This window comes from Neolamprologus brichardi, chromosome 20 (genome assembly GCF_056152115.1).
Source record: "Neolamprologus brichardi isolate AB-2024 chromosome 20, ASM5615211v1, whole genome shotgun sequence".
NCBI classification, from domain to species: Eukaryota; Metazoa; Chordata; class Actinopteri; order Cichliformes; family Cichlidae; genus Neolamprologus; species Neolamprologus brichardi.
The window spans coordinates 12,509,959-12,533,153 of NC_142123.1; the positions used below are offsets into that span (position 1 = coordinate 12,509,959).

Here is a 23,195-nt window from a genome sequence, read left to right on the forward strand (position 1 = left end):
AGTACGCTACGCTGTTTATTTCCATAAAGAGATTGAAAGCGGCGTACCCGCCGTAATTTATTTCTTAAATGATAATTTATTAGCAGTGAGCCTCTCAGTAATTGCCAAATCTCCTGCTTGGCTTGTTGGTGAAACTGCCTACCCACTGGAAGCACTGATGAGATGGACAAAAATGCAATTTGGCGAGATGGGATGTGGGGGTAGCGTTCCTCAGATGCGTGCACTGCGCCTGTCACGCAATTAATTTCTCATCTGTAGTGTCGGGTGTGTTTTTACTGAGGTAATGTTAGTGAGACGGAGAGAGAAAGAAGAAGAAGGAGAAAGAGAAATAAAAAAAATAAACATTCATCTGGTCTTGGTGGTTTGTGAGTGCTTTGATGTGTGTGCTTGTGTGATTTTTGAGAGCGTGTCCCTGCATGATGCTTCTTGCCTGTTGTGTTTATGTGTGGCAACAGCTCTGTGTGTGGCTGCAACTCCAGTGCTTGTTTGGCATGAACTCTGCCTGTATGTGGCCAGGAAGCTGTGAGCGCACGTGTGTGTGTGTGTGTTTGCGAGATGGAATGGGATGCATGTTTACAGGGTTGCAGAGCGGGGCTGGGTGGCGGCCTGCAGAGACGATGGGATTGGAAAACGGAGTCTGTCTCTGTGACCCACTGCTAAGCCAGCGGGAGACGCCACAGCTATCTCCTCTCTCACTCCTGTCCTCTGTCTGTCTGACTCGCTCACTCTGTTTTCACGTTCGTTCCCTTTATTTCTCATTTTCGAGCGCGCCCCTTTCATCTTTTCCTACCTCTCTCGAAATCTCTTTCTCCGCTTGTGCCTTTTCTCACCACATTTCCTATCAGCCTTGTTTTCTTTGTATTCGTCTCTCCCCCTGTATTTGTTTTTTTTTTTCTTCCATGTTTTCTTGCTGTTAACGGTTCCTTCTTTTCACACCACTAACTGCCTCCTCTTTCCATCACAGGCAGAGTGTATATCAAATCGCACTAGATATTGAAATGAAAGACTGGAACGGAAATTGACAAATGTTAGAATTTACACACCTTGAGGGTGCAGACTTTGTGTTGAGTACAGGACATAAGAAAAAAAACAATCTGTGTGGGTTTGTATGCCTCCCCAGTAATATTATTTCCTCTAGTATACATACAGTAGGGTTTGCTAAACTTATATCTCACTTATTTCCTGAGTGTTTGGCTTGAAAGTAATGTCCAAGTCCAAGAAAAACAGAATTAGAACTATCCAAAAAAAAGCGCTGTATCTGGAGTATCAGTTACAAGCACCAACTCATGCTTGGAAACTGCTGCAGTAATCTGTGAGGTCTAAGATATTACTAATGATGAAAAGCAACTGTAACCCTGACCCTGTTTTTTTAGGATAATCAAAGGATTTGGGAGAAAAATGACTGGGTTTACGCAGTAATGTGCAAAGCCACTAAGCCATTCCTTCATTTCTTTACATTTCGCTTCAAAATAGGAAAAGGTGCAGTGATTTAAGGCAGTATATCAGGCAAAAACAGACTTTTTACAATTTGGAAAGGAAATTGAAAAGTCAACATTTGGTATGTGCACCTTTATTCTTCAACACTGAACTCTGTTTGGCAAGCTTTCTAGTCTTCAGGATAGATCTCCAGGCTTCTTGAAGGACATTCAAAGCTCTTCTTTGGATGTTGACTTCCTGTTTTTATTGTTCTCTGACAAGATGATCCCACACTTCTTCACTAATGGTGAATTCCGAGCTCTGGGGAGGCCAATCCATGACTCATAGTGTTTTTTTTTTCTATCCAAGGATGCTTGTAATTTTTTAATCCTAAAAAATGAAGCCATTGTCAATCAGACACTTTCCAGATGGCCTCCACCATGTTTTACAGATGGCTGTAGACCCTCACTGTTGTACCTCTGTCCCGATGTGTTCCATACACATTTACAATGATTTGACCCAACTACTACATAAGACCTGTCACCACTGATTTTCAGCCCAGTTCTTGTGTAATTTAATATCTTTCCATACCTCAGCCTTTTCTCTCTGTTTTCCTTCCTTAAGAACAGCCATTCTTCCATTGAGACGATGTCTAACGAGGCTTTGGAAAACTGTAAACAGATCAGGTGAAGGGTTTGATGCTTGCCCTTCAGCTGATGGTCCCATGTTGATAGTCCAGTTAATGGTTTTGTGTCAAATCTTAAGGACATGACTTTCAGATGCTGTTTATCCGTTGCAGACAGCTTTTTAGTTCTGCCACTTATTCTTTTGTCTTCCACTTGACACCTTTCTTCTAATTCTTTAAGGACACACTGCATGACATGTCGAGATATGCCGCGTTTTTGGCTAATAGCTCTTTGGGAATTTGTCAGTACAAGAAATATAATTTAATGTCTGTCCGACTGTTATCTTTGGTATTTTTCACAGTCTTTGTGCTTTGCAAAAAATGTGTGTGTAACATTTTTTGCAGTTGTCTGTTATGCGTAGAAACACTGTTTCTTCCTTTGACTAATAGTGACTTTTTTATGAATAATTCATAGGTAGGTCAGTGTTAAGTGTCTTAAAAATGAAAATGGTCAGATAAAAAGACAGGATTGAAAATGAGTGATAAAACAGCCAATGTCCAAAGAAAAACTTTGGGGTTGTGAGTTTTCCATAGTAACTTATGTTTATTAGATTTTTTTACCCCTTTCAATAATTGGAACAGCAATTTTAAAAATTCAAAAGTCCCATATTAACACAGCGTTGGGGTTTACTTGTCACTGATGATGAAGCTTCAAAAGGCTTCACATTGTCTGATGACAAAAACAACCCTTTTTAATGATTTAATGATTCAAATTCCATGAAACTCCCTCAGTCCACAGTTGATTTGTATTGTGAAATTAGAGGCGTCTATTTGACAGAAAATCAAATAGAAATAAAAGCCGAAATATCAACAACCTAACCCTTTATATCTCCCTTGGTGAAATGTTCCTTCACAGCGATAAAGACAACAGAAACAGCTTCACACGTTTGCTTGATTTCAAGTAATAACGTCAAGAAATCGCAGGACCTAGCTGTCGTTGAAGATGAGTGTTTTTTATGACATTGTAAATATTTGACCTTGTATAAGCGTCATGTTGTCAGTGGCATTTGTTAGGTGAAGAGTATGGAGAATCACCAGTTTTGTCCTTTAAGGGATATTAAATTAGCAAATTTGTTGTCACTGACTTTCTTGTCAGTTATGCTGAAACTGGAGTGATTTTCATCAAAGATGTGAAAATCATATCATTAGCAGAAAAATGTTCTGAACAAGTTCATTGTGAGCCGTCAAGAAAGGGTGGATAAATAAAAGTAATGTAAAAAGAAAAGCTCATGGTTACATTTTTCTCACGTTGGAGTTCAATGAAAGAAAGAAATCATGTTGTCGGGCCTGCAAGTAAAGCGTCCTGACGATGAGCCGAGTGCCTGTCCTCATTACTTTTCTCCCTGTGTGTGTTTTTTAGGGCCGTAACCTGATCCCAGCGGCACCGGGCAACAGTCGCCTGAACTATACGGTGCTGATTGGAGAGACTCCCTGCATCCTCACCCTGTCTGAGAGCCAGCTGCTCTGCGAATGGCCCAACCTCACTGGACAGCACAAAGTCACGGTCAGATCACAGCTCCTGCCTCTTCATCTCTGTCCCCGCCAGGCACGATGACCTGACGCGACTTTGGTTTACTAAATTGCTTGACTTTTCTGTCCTGCATTATCAGCGCCATCGAAGGGGGGTGGTATATAAAAAGGGAAGTTGCTCAATATTATGGGCTGGGACCTTCATGGTAGACTTCTTTCCTAATATAATTACTGGGCCAGCTTTTGGTGTTGCAGGATTCTTTGACAAGAAGTAATTTATTTAAAAAAAAAGGCCAGAAAATATAACAAGCTGTTCCTGGTGTGTCCACACTGACCCAGTAATTCGTGTTGATGAATATGGAAATATTCTGGTCTGACAATCTCAGCCTGTAATGTCACTCTAACCTTGTTGTTGAGTTGTGTGAATAGCCCCTCGTGTCTTTTCTAAACAGTTTCCTCTGACAGATCCAGGATGTGCTTCGGTGAGCTTGCACAACAAGGCTGCTGTTAAATATGTTACGCTTAATTAACATGTTGATCTTTATTGGCCTTCATATCAGCTACACTGTTGGTGGAAACAAAAAAAAAGGTGGTGGAAGTTTACTCTTTTTGTTTTTTAACCCCTCAAGAACCAGAACAGTGACAATCTAAAGCGTCGACCGGCACGCTTTCAGCCACTGCAGTGCTTTTACTCTTGAGTCAGATCCATTAAGTAGTGCTGCTCAAAGGGAAGTCGTTCACTTGTTCACATAATGCACTCAACACGGCCACGTTGAACCTTTAGACGTGTCTGCAGACGCAAAGCCGTGTTTCTTTCTCTCCGCCGAAGCGTATCCACATCAACAGCTGTGCAAGCATCAGCACTTCTCCGCTGCAGGCGCTGCTGGCTTTAGATTTGAGAGTCCCTCTGTGCCCTTTTTTCCATTTTTCATGTATTTTTTTTATTAGCTTCACTTTACTGTGATGGCATAGACATTTAATAGTACACGGAATATAATGTACCTAACCCGCAGTAAATCCACAGCCAGCCAGTCCTCCGCCTACACTCATCTCTAATCAAAGCAACATTTATCTTTCCTGCGCCATACTCCTCATATCTTCGTGGATCCACACTTGGGTGAACAGAGAGCACCGACTCTGTCACAGGTCTGTTTTTTCTACAGCAGACACTTTGGCTTTTAGCCTTTTACAATGAAGGTTCTCAGTCTATCAGTTGTTTAGTCTCAAAAAACTCCATTAACACTTGAAAAAACTGTGATTTCCCAAAGCCAACAAAAAAGGTCTTTATTTTTTTTTTTTATCCAAACATGATAATAACAATTGTCCCAGATCCAAACATGCTAAAGTAATGAACAGATTGCCAGGATCATTGTCTACCTGTTGTCTAACTGAATAGTCATCACTGCACTGAAAAAGACTTAATTTCATAGTTTGCTGATTGACAGGTACTGTTAAAACTGCCTTTAAGCAACACTCATCAGCACGGTGTCAGCTTCAGTCATCTTTCTCACTTGAGTTTGCAGGCCTTGCTCAGGAGCTGTGAAAGCTTCACACTTTTTATGTAAAGGAAATTACTAATGCTAAAGTCACACTAGGAAAAACAGTGGTTGGAGATTGCAGCACGATCAAAATTACTGCGACTGTGTGCAATGAAACTGCAGTATCATTGGCTTCGAAGTAGGGCTGCCACAAACGATTATTTTGATAGTCGACTAGTCACCGATTATTTTTGCGATTAGTCGACTAATCAGATCATGCATCCATTGGACGTAAAACGTACAGCTTACTGCACAAGCATGCATCTGCTCTTATATAACTATCATTAGCTTACAGCTTTAAGTGTTTAAGGTATGTGCTAACTAAAAATAAAGACAAGATGATAGTTTATTAAATTTTAATGAAATTTGCAGATTGTTTCGGTGAAGTTTAATAAACTCAGCCGTCTGCTCCTTGCTATCTAAAATCTAACAGGACACCGGAGTATATTCTCTAGCATCTCACACTTCTGATAATCAGTTGTCTGCTTGACGTTTATTCAGCTGTGTAAAAACTATAACTTTAATCTCAGCCAAACCGATTTACTCAGGAACAAATAAAATACTAAAAAAGCCAAACAATAACATTTTTAAGTTATCTAAGTGACTTATATATCATGTTTAACCTGAGTAGCGAAAGACGGCGGTGGGTTTGAAAATGATTTGCCGGGAGTCCGGTGTTCTCACGGGCTCTAGTGAGCCTTGCCCCCGGCTAGCTATCGAGCTAGTGGGTAACAGACGTCTCCGAAAACGTCAGAGCGCTTTTGAAAATATGTGGTGTCTTGATAAATCAAGCAGATATTTGATGTTTACACAGCTACATTCTCGCCTGAAAATATGTTAAACGTTTATTTTGTGACCCAGAAAGAATAATAAGAGTAATATTAAAACTAACTAGCTTCCGCCATTGTTGGAAACTGAGCTGGGCTGCGCTATGAATTCTGGTACACAGCTTCTTCTTCTTCGGGGTTAAACGGCAGCTGGCATCCTTGTACATGCAGTGCTGCCATCTTCTGTTCCAGTCCGTTATTACACTCTTAAATCCTACTACTTATTCCTGCGTCTTTTGTGATCTTACAAAGCTTCAAACGACGCGTCGACTATTAAATCAGTCGTAGATGATTTTGATAGTCGACGTAATCGTGACTAGTCGACTAATCGTGGCAGCCCTACTTCGAAGTGACTGTTTCAAAGACAAGGATCAGGTCTGCGACAATGCGCAGTCAATTGCGATTTTCAAATCAGCTTTGGTGCGTCAAGACGATGATAAAACAGCAGTAAGTTGAAGTCAGTTTGCGATCACTTTGCAATTTATTGCGGTCAAGTTGCAATCAGTTGCAAATCTATTGCCAACTACAAAGCTTTTAAGTCAGTCCCCTATTGCAAAGAGATCAGTCACAGATGAGTTGCCAACATGTTGGCAACCTGTCTGGTGATTGCAGGCACTCAGAGTCAGACTGGAAATGTTAGAAGAGAGGTTACCCTAAACCAGGCAATCTGTGCAATCACCTGTCATCTGAGCATCTGGTATTAGGAGGGTTTTTTTATGTGACTAGAGGATGCAACAAAAAAACTAAACTAGAAGTGACATATTAGGTAAGTTATGAAAGTTTGCTACAGTTTATATCCATGACAAGGCTCAGTCTCAGAGCCATGCCGAAAACATAAAAAGTAGTATTAAGAATAGAATTGTTTATCCAGGATGCTGCTGATATGAAGACATTAAGCTTGTCTCTAAGCTCTAATCCAGGAACCTTGTTTGTGTATAAACCTTTCTGATGTGCAAATTTTGGTGCAACAGGAAATCCAAGCAAAAGCAGCTTGTTTTTAAAAGTCACGGTCACGTCTCAAGCCGCAACTGTTTTTTTCTTCTCCACCAACAGCCGTGGTGTGAGTGCTGCTGATGTCACTTTCATTTCGAGTGTTTCATATTTGCAGAAATAATGATACAGCAGAAAAGCAAGTGTCGGGAAAACTCTGAGAACGCGCCTCCAAGCGCGTCCTGCAGCAGTCATCGGCTTTACTTGTCCAAAGCGTTGAGCTGTCAGCAGACTCCAGACTGAAAGTCCTGATTCACTCTGACTGGAGCAGACTTTCAGAATCACAGCGCAGCTCCCGGAGCATCTGTGTGGAAGAAGGTCAAACGTCAACCAGGCGACGCAGCACTCACTGCGAATATATTTGGATGTTTGTCTGAATATCCCGACAGCGCACCCACTCAGAAGCCCTCCCCTCCTTCCACCCCTTTTTTAAACTTATCACCAATGTCCTTTCACAGTCATTTCACTATATCTTTATGACATTTACTCCCTGCTAGCTACAACCAATATACCTAGAAAGCCACTGACAGCACATCCATGTAATTCAATATGATAGCTCTCAATGGAACCAGCCAGCTCCAAGGTGGATCTCGCTTGGGTTTTTCTTTTTCTTTTTTTATCCCTCCTTTTCTCTTTTTTGAACGAAATGTCATGTTGAATCTCGGAGCAATGCGACGTGTTGGCGGGGGTGGTGGAGTTAGTCCTTCGTCTGACAATAGCCGAAGAAAAAATAGAGCTGTCCGTTCCTATCTCTTCTCCCATGCACGCACGCACGCGTGTGTGAGTGACTACAGTGAGTGGCTTGTTTTTGGTGTGTTTATGTGCGCATCAACCCTTTTTCCCTCTTGTTGTTCTTGTGCGTGCCGCGCAGCGGAATGCTGCAGAGAAGGACACAGCTGTGGCACAATAATGTTCCCCATGTAGAATGACCTACATACAGAGGAACCCAGTGGGTGTCCAGACTTACCGGGCTTGTTGTGTGTTGTCGTGTGCGCGAGTGGGCATACTGTAAGGAAAGTCGTCCGCGTTCGTCAGTGTGTCTTTGTGTGTCCCCTCAGATGCTCAGCTGTGTGTTGGCAGCTGTGTGCCTCCCTTGAGTTTTCGAAGAAACTTGTTTGTTGTTTTGGCCTTCAGCTTTCTAAGTTCCTCCCCCAGTCCTTCAGTCTGACAGGAGAATAAAAATAGACAAATGCCTTGCAAATGTGTCACCACCTTAATATTGCTTAAACTGATGCCACATTTGTGTAGTCTGAGGATACGGTCCCTCCTGGTTCATTCTTTTATACATACAAATGACCTCAGATTAGATAACAGCAGCTGACGATTGGAAGGGTAACAGAGCAGCCGTTTCTTATGTATTTTTCATGCGTTTTGGATTCAAAGCATGATGTAAAATATATGAGCACATATTTCAGATTAGCTGTCATAGATTCTAAAAAGTCCTTGAAGTGGTGACACACGCACATGATACTGGCATTCAATGCCGTTTCCCCAAAATAAACATGTGAAGAGTCATTAATATTTAAATTAAGTGTCCTGGAGGATTCAGTTTTATGTTAAGTCGCTGCATAAAATAACAGTTTCAAAGAGTTATGGGAATTTGTTATTGTGGTTAGAGGCCTTCTTCACAGCTGACGTTTGGACTTTGGAGCTGGCAATCTGATGCAGGGCTAACACATAGAGACAGACACCAACTAACCTAACCCCACTAACTGCATGTCTTTGGACTGTGGGAGGAAACCAGAGTAGCTGGAGAGAACCCACGTAAACACAGGGAGAACATGCAAACTCCATGCAGAGTTGTGAAATTAGAAAAGAAAGGAAAACAGGCTTTGTTTTTGCTCAAGAGCAAGGCAGAATCCTGCTCCTCATATGTAGCTAATCACAAACACACAGCATTGGCTGTATGGATTACAGCTTTTACAGTTTTGCTACAGTTTACTTGCACTGCCGTGTTGTGAAGTTACGGTTACTACTGCTGCTCTGACAGTCTAACTCCGGGGTAGTTAAAAATCCCAACTGTGAAGTCGGGGTTGAGTCCAACATTGAGAGTTCAAATCCTAATGTGAGGGGGCGTTCCAGTTGAAAATATTGAGCGGCAACACAAAAATTCCAACTTCCAATTTCAAATAACTGTACAGCTGTTACCATTAACATTATGTTGACTTCATTTTGTCCAAGTACCCAAGTAAACTATTAGTTTTGCTCCGTTTTAGTGAGTATGATTACTTCCCCTTGGCTGGGCTCAAGTTAATAATATAGCAATTAACTGTGATAAATCGATGAAAATTGCACACCTTTTGCTGTCTACATACACAGAAATAGACATTAAAGAGAAATTCTCATTAACTGCTTATGTTCAGAGTCCAGCCAGAACCTCACATGTTGGCAATCTGTGTTTATTGAGACAACAAATATTTGCATACCTTCACCAATCGGTCTAAGAGTGATCGTGGTCAGATTGCAGTTGAGAGTGTTGCATGCTCAGTTTCGGGACCAACACTTGGTCGCTGCGACTACTTGCAGATGTTCACTGACTAGCCACAAGGAGGTTTGTTTACTTTAGTGCTACTGACCCATAAATGCAGTGTTTTAAGCTCTAGCTTTATCACTTTTGATTATGTGGAACAACACTTTAAACTGCTGACTTAAAATATACAAAAAACAAAATCGCCCCATTGCTACCTAATCGACTTGCATACAGCTGCTAAGAAAATAGGGCCTTATTGTTAGCCTTAGGTGCTGTATAGTCATACCTGTCTTTACAGGTGATAATTTCCAATCAGTAAATGCTAAAGTTTATTTATTTATTTATTTTAATCTCACAGCCATGGTAATTGACCGCTAATGGCTAGTAGTGACATGTGAAAACATTGCTATTGCGCAATAAAAATTACATTCACACTCTCCATAGTGCGAGTTTGCTGTGTCCACCAGCTGGTTGCCAATTTAGCTGTCTGCTGTTTGGTGCTGGGCAGTTACATTAGAACTTGGCCACAGAAAAATGAATCCCCATCGTGCAGGAAAGCAGTTATGAGAGCTGCAGGAATCAAAATGTTAAAGAGAATTGGAAACAAGACAATAAATGCTCCGTTGAACCAAAAGGGGAATAAATGCACATATGCACTATTAATTGTCTGTGTGTTCATTACTTTGACTAATTCCTGTCACACTGTAAAGCACATTGTTATTATCAAAAATATTAAATATGTTTAAACTCCTCTCTCTCCCAGGTAACTAATCCCAACTCCTGCTTAAGTTAATTTAGCTCAGTCTCCTTTGCAAACCGATCGTGCCCACACAACTAATTGGGCCGCATAATCTTACACAAAGCCAGTCTAATTGTCTTTACTACTGCACATTTAATTTGTGGGTATTGACTACGCTGCTATTGATACAACAGCTTCTCTATTTTATTTTATTTTTTTAATCACACTTTGATAATGTTAACATGAAAGTGCACTTACAAGAACTTCAAAGTGCATAATCGCACCTCATTTGAATCCGTTATCAACCCCCCTGGTGGATTGCTTGATTTGATGGATTCCAGTCCTGTGTGTGTATATGTATTTTTTTTTTTCAATGAGACACACTGTGCTTATGTAAATGTAGTTAGTCATAAAAAAAAAAAGAAATGTTTGACTTCCCATAATTACCATGGTTCCTTGGGGAGGGATTTAAATGCTGGTGATTACTTTGTTTGATTACTTATACTGTGTGCGCGCGTACGCATGCAGTATATAAGTGTGTGGGCCCTGGAAGTGTGTTACGGTTGTTTTATGAGTGGATGTGTGTGACTTTAACACTGTCTGCATCAACCTCTACCGCGCTGCTTTAAAAGTCTTGGTGTATATGTGCTCTAACCTCTATCAGCTTATTAAAGTTGACGGTGATAAACGAGGACATAAACAACAAAATATCTAACCCAAACATCGAGTCTACGGATGACGCCGCATTAAAGCAAAGGAGCGAGCTAACTTGTGAGATCTTCATTATCAAAGCCCTCTGAAGCTTCTACCCTAAAGGCAAGAATCGAAAACCTTTCCTACACGAAATGTTCAGAGCAGCGATGGTGATGTAAGCCTCCACAGTAAAAGCCTGTCAGAGATCTGACTGTTTAGTCTGAGTACAGAACGGATCAAACTTTAATGATCGTTGTTGAAGAAATTGGGTCAAGCAGCTTCTCTTTCATCAGACCAGCAACTTTTGATCTCTTCAGACCACCTCGTCTATTCTCAAGCCATCTGCTGCTGCAGAAATGACCGCCGGTTGTTTTCTCTCTTTCTCGCTCTCTGCACTGAGGTGCTAGTGCAAATCCCCAGACTGTGTAGGGGAAAGCAAGTCAGTAGGAATTTTTCAGCTCTTAACAACTGCCTTGGCTCTACCTTTGAGCAATGCGCTAAACACTCGCCTCCAACAGTGCAGCTATTTGGTGGCCGCCAGAAGAACACAGGTTTTACCGAGCAGCTCTCTTGTGAACAAGCGTCAATATGTCGGAGGGAGTGGGGGGCATGTGATGATTTCTGTTTCTTTCTCTGACCACTTATCACTTGTGTGTGTTCAGATCCGTGCGGGTGGGTTTGAGTACTCTCCCGGGACGCTTCACATCTACTCTGACAGCCTGCTAACGCTTCCCGCCATCATCGGCATCGGAGGGGGTGGCGGCTTGCTGCTGCTGGTCATCATTGCCGTGCTGATAGCCTATAAGAGGAAGTCGAGGGACGCTGACCGCACCCTGAAACGTCTACAGCTTCAAATGGACAACCTGGAGTCCAGAGTGGCCCTGGAGTGTAAAGAAGGTAGGCTGTAGAAGCAGTGTGGATCCAGCTTTTACCCTTGCACTACTGGAAAGTAACAAGACCCAAAAAAAAGGAAAAAAGATGGGGATCTTTCAGCAGAAATAGGATTAAATATAAAATAATCCACTACAGTTAAAAAGGTTTTTAAACTCCAATTTGAATAGAAATCAAATTTTATTATGGTAACTCAATGTGTTTCATCATTTTCAGAATGATAAATGAGTAGTATGATATTTTAGTTATATACAGCTTGCATTTATCTAAAGTGTATCTAATGAAACCTGCCTACATACTCTCTAAACTTCACAAATGAACATTTCCTACCTTGTTTGTTCAGTAGCTCGAAGCTGTAGTGCACAGATGAGATGTTTAATGGGGGTTTAATTTTCTTGCGTGACTACCATGGCTCGCTGGTTTCTCCGTTGGTTGCCTGGAAACTATACAGTGATCATAAAACAGGCAAAGTATACTGGTTAATGTTTTATATGTTACTAGTACTACTATTTTAAGCTAATTTCCTGCTTGTGTATTAGCATGTACAGTGTTTCCCAAACTGCATTTGGGTGAACTGTCCAGTGGTATTAGCAGCTGTCAGAAGTATATTTATTGGTTTATTTTAGCTACTTTTTATCAATATGTGAGGAAGATGACATCTATGGTCAATCAATGCTCCCTGGTTTCTTAGCTCTTAACTTAGACTCTCTTGTGTCTCCCTACTGGTTGGATTGCTGGTCAGATTGCTGTTGTGGAGGATTTTGTTCACCTACTTACCCAGAGAAGAGTTCATTCCACGGTGTCACATACTCTGATTTCAGCACCTTGGTTGCAGCTAGCTATGCTAGTCCCTTTGTTGCTCTGGATCTAGTATGAGCTGAAGCAGTATTCTTCCCATATCCTGGAGCAGATGGAGAACTCCAAACTCCCTTTGACTGAAGTGTAGAACAAGGACTATCGTGGCCAGTCTAAAAAGATATTATTGAAGTTAATCTTCAAGCTGTGAGACTTGCTGGAGGTGAAGCTGCAGTTTGATTATTTGTATTTGCAGAGAATTATTACTGCAGAAAATTATCACATTTGCACAATATCTCTAAAACTAGAAACAGTAGCGGTTTTTGATACAGGCGTCATGGGCGGTTCCCCGGGGCGGCATCGTGGTGGGGGGCGGCATCACGGGCATCGGCAAAAATAAATAAATAAAATTGCTTGTACTCATGCTGCCCCGACATCAGCCAGCGCATATTGGGAATGACATAGGCACCGATCGGTTTTCTATTTCCCATTTGCTGGGAGTAAGGGCGCCCTCCGTTTGCGAGGTGCGCCTGCTGCTTGCGGCACAGGGAGGAGAGGGCGCGGCGGCGGGGGATTCTTTGGCTGGCTGGAGCAGCATCTAATAACCAAAACAAAATAAAAACAAACCAGCAAACACAAAAACACCACACATTATGACACAGACCGATGTTTTTTCGAAATTCTATACGCGAAAAGTGAGCGCGAGAGCCCTCGATGCGCCTGCTTGCTGCTGAAGTCAAAGTAAACTTTATTGTCATCTCCGCTACATACAGTCCAGTATATAGAGAGGCGAGACGACGAGGCTCCAGTTACAGCAGTGCAAGTAAACAAACAATAAATATAAGAAGAGTAAGAAAATAAATGTACACTTTAGGACTAGGGGTAAATGGATCAATAACAATTTAAAATTTATAATTTACAGTTTGATGATTTAAAGTCTCTCACACAACCTATCGAAAGGGGAGGGGGGCCGGCTGCTTCCAAATAGAGCACATTTCATTCATAAAACAGGCTAGGACCGCCACTGACTAGAAACATCCTGTCTCAGAGTAAAGCTGAAAATGATAAGAATTATTGAAAATTCTTTATTTATCACTTCTAGGCTGGAATATTGTAATTCATTATTATCAGGCCATCTTAAATACTCCCTGAAAAGCCCTCAGTTGAACCAAAATGCAGCGGGAGTACAGATGGGGACTAGAAAGAGAGAGCATATTTCTCCCATGTTGGCTTCTCTTCATTGGCTCCCTGTTAAATCCAGAACTGAATTTGCAATCCTGCTCCTCATATACAAGGTCTTGAATAATCAGGCCCCATCTTATCTTATTGACCTCGTATTACCATATCACCCCAATAGAGCACTTTGCTCTCAGATCACTGGCTTACTTGTTGGTCCTACAATATTTAAAAGTAGAATGGGAGGCAGAGCTTCAGCTTTGAGCCTGAATTCGAAGGAGAGAGACACCCTCTCTACTTTTAAGATTAGGCTTAAAACTTTTCTTTTTGATAAAGCTTGAATTGAATTACGTAAACCCCTAAACACTGCCACAAAAAGAAACTAAATCAATGGGAGGTGAGGGAGGAGTGATTTAGATTTTTTGTCTCCATATTTTTTCCAAGTATCTAATAAGCTGGTTAAAGTAGATGGTCGTCACAGACTAGATAAATTACACATTTGCCACTCAAAGCACTTTAGACTTTCTTAATCTATTTGTACCTGCTCACTGCCTGAGTAAACTTGTTTTAAAGGTCAGCAACTGGCAATGACATTGATCACAGTGTTGGAGTCTGCTGAGCTGAGTGAGTATACAACAACGCTTCCTGAAAATGGCTTTGAAGTTTAATAATAGGAAATGTGCATTCTGAGCAGTGTTAAAGGATATTTCTGCCAGGGTCAAAGCAAGTTTGTTATTTTATCTGTAGTCATTTATATTTGGCGGTATGACGGTGTTCTGGGAGAGATGAAATATGCCAATAGGAAGCACAGAAGGGCAACAGAAAATGATGTAATGTTCAGTATTTTACAGAACAATTAAGCAGAAGCAAATCGTGCTGTATGGATAGCACGAGGTGTTTGGCTCTACTGATACTGGTGAAAAGGTGAAAGTGTAAACAGCACACAGATGCCTATCAATTATAGGGAAACCACTGTAAAGCATCTCAGCAAGAAGTTGTTCCACCACAAGCCTCATAGCACAGCTCCAGTGCTTCTCGGCATGGATTGGCATCTGGGTCTCCACTGGAGGAATGGACACCTGTTTTGATAATGATGGTGGTGGAGAGCACAGTCTAACGTGTCAGTCATCTGTCCGTACCTCCGAGTGAAAACACAACTCAACAGCAAGACTGTCAGAAAGACGGAGAGCACACACACGGCTAGAAAGTAGATAGTGTGAGAGGCCTATCTGAGGTCAAGCTAACAAGGGGATTATTTGCAGAGGAGTGAGAAAATATTGTGAGTGAGAAACCGACACACAGAAACTGGGTTAAAAGAGCGAGAGTCAGCGGCAGAGTGTGGATGACTGATGTGTGGACAATCCAGGTGTTTACACTCAATATAATAACACGGGCACACGCAGCCACGCTACAGAGTTATGATACGATTACACTGCGGTCATGACACAAAGTCGCAACACCTGCCAGGGAGCAGCTGTCAAACAAAACTACACGAGTGTTGTTTTTCAAAGTGCAACATTCTCGGGCCGATCGTTGCACGTGCAATCCTGACTGCGGTGACATTTCCAGGTACGTGTTTCTTCCTTGTCGCGTCGCCTCAGTTTAAGATGTTGTCATTTGTGTTTTTCACGAAACACGACTGGAGAAAGTTTCGCTATTTACAACAGTAGGCCGACAGGCGAGCATTGAAGTCAACGGGAAGTCAACAGCGCTTGGTTTTCCTAGGAAGTGAAGCATGGTCTCGTTCCCACCCACCCTGAAAGCACCCCGCCCCGCCTGCTGCACTCCCAGCTGGCCTATAGAGGCAAGACAGCGCACATGGGCGGAGGAGCAGATGAAGTGGGCGGTCGACTATCCCTGTGATTGCAAAAGGAAGTGTATATGTGTGAGGCAGGCTTCTAACAGTCTATTGGGGGGGACAGGACGTTTTGGATCAGTCATCTGTAAGAGGTGGATATCACACTGTACACAGCTATAGTGTACTGTATTTGCCATCATGCATACACACATTACAAACCCAACTGCTGACCGGGAAGCATCACTTCTATGGGTTAAACGACCTGTTAAAGAGTCCCGTATAAAGTATATAGGCAAGAAAATGCAAATGAACTTTCAAACCAATTCATGGTAAGGCATTGTTTACATGCTCCTTTGAGCACACTCAATGCTGTGGCATTTTTACACTTCACTTCCCAGACTTTGTGTTGACTGGGGTCTTTTGTGTGTGTTTCTGTGTGTGTGTGTGTGTTTACTCATCAGAAACACATGAGCATTTTCCCAGGAAAGACATAGACAGACAGTCCTAACTAAAAGCTTTATCAAACTGGGAGCTGGTACACAGAAGAGGGGCCTGAAAGCTGAAGGCTGAACCTCCCATTCTACTTTTAAATACGCTAGGAACCACAAGTAAGCCTGCAGTCTGAGAGCAAAGTGCTCTGCTTGAGTGATACGACTGCTACGAGTGTTACTATAAGATAAAATGTGGCCTGATTATTTAAGACATCCTATATGAGGAGGGGGGTTACATTTATTGGATAGCTCTATTTGGACGACACTACAGCTACCTTTCGTGTTGTAGATAGAGATCATAATATATTGAAATATTAGTGTGATGTTGGTAAACAAAAATATTCTCTCCATTTTTCTCATCACATTATATCAAGTGAAACATCCTGAGCACTCTCTTTGGCATAAAGCCCTCATTTATTGTCAGCTGCAGTAAACATTGTCTTCTTGCAGAAAAAAATACACTTTTAGATGCAACAGAGCAGAAAATTGGAACTGAGCTGCATTTTTTAATATAGACATAAAATATCAGATTATTTGAACACCATACCCTGCAGTCACAAAATCTCACAACACATTTAATAATAATAATAATAAAACAGCACAAATCAAAAAGCTATATTTTAGGTTGTCAAAATTTTACCTGTGGTTAAGTTAGTTCAGTTGGGACCACTAAAGTCAAAAGGAGATTAATATTTCTGCCTGCATTAATTTAGATTTGGCAGCATGGCTCTGTTTACGGACCTTCTCAACCTTCCAAATGTGCATATGTGGAAAACATAAACCAGAGAGAGCAGCAGGTAGACTCAGCACAGAGCACAGGAGGCATCAAAAACAAGATGTACTCACTGGCCAAGTCAGATACCCCTTTTTCCTTTTCTCAGAATAGCTTCAATTCTTCATTCAGCAAGATGCTAGATCATTCTGCAGAGATTTTGGTCCATACTGACATGAAAGCATCATGCATTTTTGTAGCCGATTTATTGGCTACACATCCATAATGCAAATTTCCACATAATCCCAAAGATGCTCTGTTAAATTGAGGTCTGCTGGAGTGTGCAAACCATTTGGGTACACTGAACTTATTACCATGTTCAAGAAATCATCTTGAGATAATTTGGGCTTTGTGAAAAAGTGTGTTATCCTCTTGGAAGCAATCATCAAACAATGGGTACACGGTGCTCATAAGGAGATGGACATGGTCAGCAGCAGCAGAAACCATCCCCAGCACCTTTACACCACTAATACCATCCTAAACCAATGATACCAGGCATCATGGATCCATGGATCCAATCGTCAACAAGCTGTCTTGACCGTGAATGCACTCCCAAATGCAAGTTGCTGCCATGTGATTAGCTGATTATATTTTTGCTTTAATGAGCAGTTCAGCACGTGTACCTAATAAAGTGGACAGTGAGTGTATATGACGTTAGGTCAGAGAGGATGAAGTGGGGCGCTGGGGTGGATGTTGCAGATGGGCTGCATCTGTGGTCATTGCTCAAGAATCTTAAAAAGCGCCCTAGATGAGATTTGCTGATTTGATTTCTGGAAGTCATCAGCTGATGGCAGGTTGCCATTTAGGTTTGATGATCTGGTGGGATTACAGCTGAGCTTGACTTTGTGGCCTCTCTGAACAAATGCTGCACTTTAATTTTCATCAGTGAAAACCAACAAGAAAAGTTTCTAAATTATCCTCGATACTGATTTACAAAAAAAATCCAATATTCAGAGTCGGGATATTTCTATTAGCAACACTGACATTTTATCTCTTGTGCTACTTGTGCTTGTCGTATAACACACATTTTAGCGTGTAAAGGATGAGCATTTCACAAGAAATAAACACACTGCACAGTACAGGCTGATGGGTCCGTCATAGTTCAAGAGCCGTTCACGGTCATGGCTGCAGCCGAGGAAAGGTTATGGCCCTGCTTTGAACTGCGCTTGAGGTTTTGTTATGTCTTGTTTTATATCAGCTGATCAGGAGGATATTTTTTGGAAGCGTATTTTCGCTAGGGCTGCCTGCTAAGATGCTTTTAAGCAGATTTACCCTTTGGCCAGTAAATAAGAGCCTGATTAATAGATAGAAGAGAGAAGAAGTGGAGTGGAAAATGAAGTGAGGACTTGAAAGAAAACCTACATCTAATTTGTGTCTCCTTGACTATTTTTCAAGCCATTTTCCTTCCCTGTCTTCTTGTCATTCTCTCCTTTGCCTTTATCTTTCATGCTGTGTCTCCCATGCTGCCTTTTTTTGTCTTTTACCCTTATTCCCAATTACTTATACCCTCAATCCAATGTCTGCTTTCCATTCTCAGTTCTTTACTGCCTGATCTTCCTTCGTCTTTCCCTTTCTTTCCTTCATCTTCTCTGCTTCCTCTCTTCTCTATTTCTCTTGTGGACCAAACAGTCCAATAACAGCTGGGGGAAATTATGCATGAAAACTCATCCGTTGCTCTCTTAATAATTATCCACTCATGCAATTAATTGACTTTCCTTTCCAGGAACTTTGTTTTCTGTCTCCTGTTTCTGCTTTTCTCTCTCCCCAAGCAGGATTTCCATTTGAGATTCATTGTTTTCGGGCCTTTTTTCTGGATAAGTAAAGGCTGACATTGTCAGGACCACGACTCCAAGGAATGGATTTGGTTAACTAGGTTTTTAGCCCTGTCTGCAAGTTAAATATATAGCTTAGTGTTATCTTCAGATCTATGTATACCTGAATGCACTTAGTTACACATAGATCATACCGTTATTTTATGCTTTCTCACCCACACATAATAACGTGCCCTTTATTGAATATAACTAAATTGCCGATTGTGTCTGTGTCTTATCATGACTTAGTGTCTGTATATTCTTTTTTTTTTTTTTGCCTGTCCCATTTGGTTCTTTAGCCGTCAGAATTGTTGTCTGAAGACCAACAAGGATACCCAATGGATTTATTTTGCCAAATGGATCATCATGGCATTGCCGTATTGGTCCATTTGATCAACCTTTGTTTTTATTATTTATTTTATTTTATTTTCAGTTGTTACAGACGGGACAGACATGAGTGAAGGATAGGAAAGGGAGAAAGAAAGAGGAAGGAAAAGAAAAACAGAAGGGGAGAGGGACAGTGAGAAAGGGGGGGGAAAAAATATCTACGGGATCACCTGTTGAGAGAAAAAGAATAGAAAACAAGCAAAAAAACAAAACAAAACAAAGCAACATACTATACACAACACCATCGCATTAATCTAGCTAAGTGTAAACTAAAAGTGTCTGTATATTCTTGTGATTCTGCATTTTGGTCCTCATTTACTTCCTTTGCAAGCATCTTTTTTTTTAAATCATTGCTGACCTTTAATTCTCAATCCAGATGTCTGGCTCTTTTTCTAAGGTTGAGTCGTTCTACCTGAAATCTCTGCAGCAGTTGTGCTGTCTTTCTGAAATGCTTTCCCTTCTTTGCCTCTGGCAGGCACCTCATCTGACCCATATATAGATATCTATAGCACAGAATCATCTGTGTGACTATCCTTACACTCAGTGTTTTTTGATCACTGTTATGACTCTATCAGCTAGACTGTTACACGTGTAAAGTTAGTCAGATTTTTTACCCTAGAACACTAATGGGAGTTTTGTAACACTATCCTTACACGTGGGTGAAAATCACCTGATATTAGTGTTCTTGATTAAAAGATAAAAGGACTTTCATCCATTGGCCAGGGCCAATATTTCCCTTGCTACCAAACTACAGGTTAAGTTTAGTAGATCCTGCTATAGGTTAAAATATACACTTTTACAACAGTTTTCAAGAATATAACTCACAACCATCAATTTTATGATTGTTCACTTTTACAATAGTCTTACTAATGGCTACTCGCTGTGCTTCAGCAGCAACGTGATAATAAAATATTGTTTTCTTTAAAATACATACACATACATCAATACATACGCATGTAATCATGGATGCTAACATTAATAGTATATTCACATTTGGTGGTATAAAGTATGAGGCTTATAGTCTTGGTGGCATTGTTGTTGAACAGCTCTAGCTCCTGAGCTGTTTCAAGCCAGAACCAATTAGCCACTGAAAAGTACATTTTAAGCTAATGGCTAAGAAACTGACTTTCCGTTAGCAGCATAAATTCTGACTATGAATTTTACACTGTTCATTCAAAACATGTATTTGTGCTGTCTGAAATCCTTGGGCCTGTCTCAATATGCGTACTTGTGTGTACTTGGTACAGCTAAATATCCCAGAATGCATTTCGTTCAAAACCCAAACGCGGCAATGGCAGAGGCTAAAAACTTTTAAATATTACTCTCTCTGGGTCACGAAATAAACTTTTAAGTTGTTTTCAAGCGAGAATGTAGCTGTGTAAGCTTCAAATATCTGCTCGATTTATCAAGGTATCATATATTTCCAAACGTCTGTTACCCACCAGCTCCATAGCTGGGGAGGTCGAGGATCACTAGAGCCAGCGAGAGCAGCGGACTCCTGGCACATCGTGTTGAACACACACACACACACACACCCGCAGTCTTTCGCTACTCAGGTTAAACATGATATATAAGTCTCTTAGATAACTTCGAAATGTTAATTTTTGGTTTATTTCCGTGTTTTATTTGTTCCTGAGTAAATCGGTTTGGCTGAGATGTAATTCAATTCAGGAGGAAACATTTTCACCGGGAACAAAAACAGCATGTTAATACGTGGAGATTCTGAAGGCTGCTTCAAAATGATCAGATTATATTTTAAATATTTGTTCAGTTCTTCTCCAAACCCCAGCAGCTGTCTGTTGTAACTTTTGAGTGTCTACTAAAGTAAAAATAAAAGCGTTCTAATTTCTCACCTGCTTGTTTTTATTAAGGCATACATGTACACTATTTTTATTAATAGAGTAAATCAGTTTGGTGGAGATTGAAGTTAAGCTTCATAACATATTAATCACAGTTAAATTAAGAGGGGACGGCAGTAAAAACTCCAGACCTGTGACATCATCAAGTACGCAGGTGTTCCAATTGTACAAATCGCAAGTCCGTGCTCGCGTTCTCAGCAAGTAAGGACTTGCGTACTTGAGAAACGAGAAAGGGCCCTTGTCTCCTTACAGTGAAATCGAATTTACATTCTCCCACTGGATATTTAAATAAACCTGTAGCAACATAGGTAAAAAGGTTATGCTACGTCCTTTAATTGAGGAAGCTAGCTTATTGATTGATAAAAAGTCAACCTTTTCACTTCCATAATGTTTGCTTTTACATTGCAAAATTATATTTACAAAAGCTTGGGTTTATTTCACTCATTGTGGTAGTTACCATGAAATGAAGTGATCTTATTGTAAATTTCACCAGCTAAAGTGTTAGTATGAGTGAGCAGTTAAGACTAGCTACAGAGACAGATCATTTGTTGTTCTGCTAACTGGGCAACTTAACACATGATGAAACATCAAGGCAGTGCTGCTGCTCAGTCATACAGATAATAACCAATTATCTCTTCTCCATCTATAGCTTTCGCTGAGCTACAGACAGACATCCATGAACTAACCCAGGAGCTGGATGGAGCTGGGATTCCCTTCCTAGACTATCGGACCTATGCAATGAGAGTTCTTTTCCCTGGGATTGAGGACCATCCTGTGCTCAAGGAGATGGAGGTACGGGTCAGTACACCACCGACCAAACTTGAGACTGAAACAAACTAACAATGTATAATCAGCTACAGTAGAGGCTTTACTAACAAACTAACACCAAACATGGACACATACAGCTGCTGCTTTACTTAAAGTAGTTCGACAAAAGTTTGCACTAGAAGTATTCTGAAAGTTCTGTTTATCAGTATTAAAACTGTCCCACTAGCTTTACTGCTGGAAACTTATGTAGCCATTATCCCATGACACGTTTCATCAAAGGAAGGACTCTTAAAAAGCCTGAGATGTGACAAGAACTCCAGATGCTGAACACCTTAAAGCAATCACATAACCTATATTTTACCTACTTCGTCTTAATGTATTCAGCTTGTCTCATTGAATGTGAATGAAGCCATAGTATCATCATTAGTCAGATCTCAAGGGACAGAAACTCACCTTATCCGTTTGATGTAGATAAAAAGAGTTATACAGTAAGCATTGCTTTGAATTGACTGAAAAAGAATGTTATGTAAGAGACGTTAAAAAAGACGCAGGAAAGGCAAAGGGAACAAGGCAAAAAGAAAATAAGATTCACAGTTCCGAGGATTGTTGTTGGCATTATAAATCACTGTAAAGTTATTAAATGAACCAGTATATGCAAACTCCTTGCCAACACAGCCAAATTGAAATAGTGAACCTGATTTATAAAGACATCTTACCGCTGAGACCAAGGGAAGGAGAATTAATAGTATGTCAACATAAACTACTCCCCTCCAAAACTAAAAACCAAAGAGCCAAGTTTGCAATCAGCAGTATCATTAAGATGTAGAATCTGGTGCTGCTCCATTGGCTTTGATTGGAGCGCTGACTTTTTGGAGTCGAAGAGTAATTTGTTTGACCTTTTACAGCTTAATTTAATCGCTCTAATCCAGAACGTTGATTCATATTGTTAGAAGTAAAATCCCCCTGGGTGGTGTCATAGCTGTCATTGGTATCTCTTTTTTTATTCCTTTCTGTGATTCACCCCGAGTTATTTTTGAAAGGCAACAATTTTGGCTATGAGCGCGGACTATCAATCTGTATTTACAAACTACAGATAATGTTAAATCTGAACGAACAGAGTCCTTAGAGCATCTAGAACAACAGGAATGTAGTAGATGGAAATGTACTTACTTTCTTTTTTTTTTCCTTCTTTGCTTTCCCTTTGTGTTTCTTTAACAAGACAGTTTAACAAATCTAAATTAGTTCCAAGTCAGAAATTGAATTAGGTTGAAAATCATTTTCTTTTGTCCCAGTGTTATTTGTATTGAAAGAGCAGCCTAACATAGATGTTGATTAAAAAAATATATATGTGTGGGTGTGTGTGTGTGGGTGTGTGTGTGTGTGTGTGTCTGTATATATATGATTTGAATATATGAAATTATCTTTGGTTCAATTTAGGCTTAACAGAGCATTTTATTAAGACACAGCAATGTGTTTCATTATGTCCATGATGGAATTAACAGCCGTTAACTGTTATAATCCCTGGCAGTGAGGTTAGATGAGAGATTTATCTTCATCAGAGCTTAATAAATCCAGGTATTTTGAAGGAAGCAAACCAGATCCAAAATGGAATCAGTTAT

General features: G+C 40.6%; 1 protein-coding gene across 2 annotated transcripts in view; it reads left to right on the top strand.

Annotated features, from left to right (window-relative positions):
- Positions 1-23,195, top strand: part of LOC102778858 (plexin-A1-like) — a 304,340-nt gene that overhangs the window by 247,259 nt on the left and 33,886 nt on the right. Inside the window, exons 19-21 of one of the 2 annotated variants that reach the window (XM_006785272.3) lie at positions 3,462-3,605; positions 11,491-11,725; positions 21,458-21,606. In XM_006785272.3, the coding sequence (XP_006785335.2) occupies positions 3,462-3,605; positions 11,491-11,725; positions 21,458-21,606 (528 nt within the window). The remainder of the gene's footprint in view (positions 1-3,461; positions 3,606-11,490; positions 11,726-21,457; positions 21,607-23,195) is intronic. The other variant, XM_006785273.3, reaches the window with a different exon arrangement.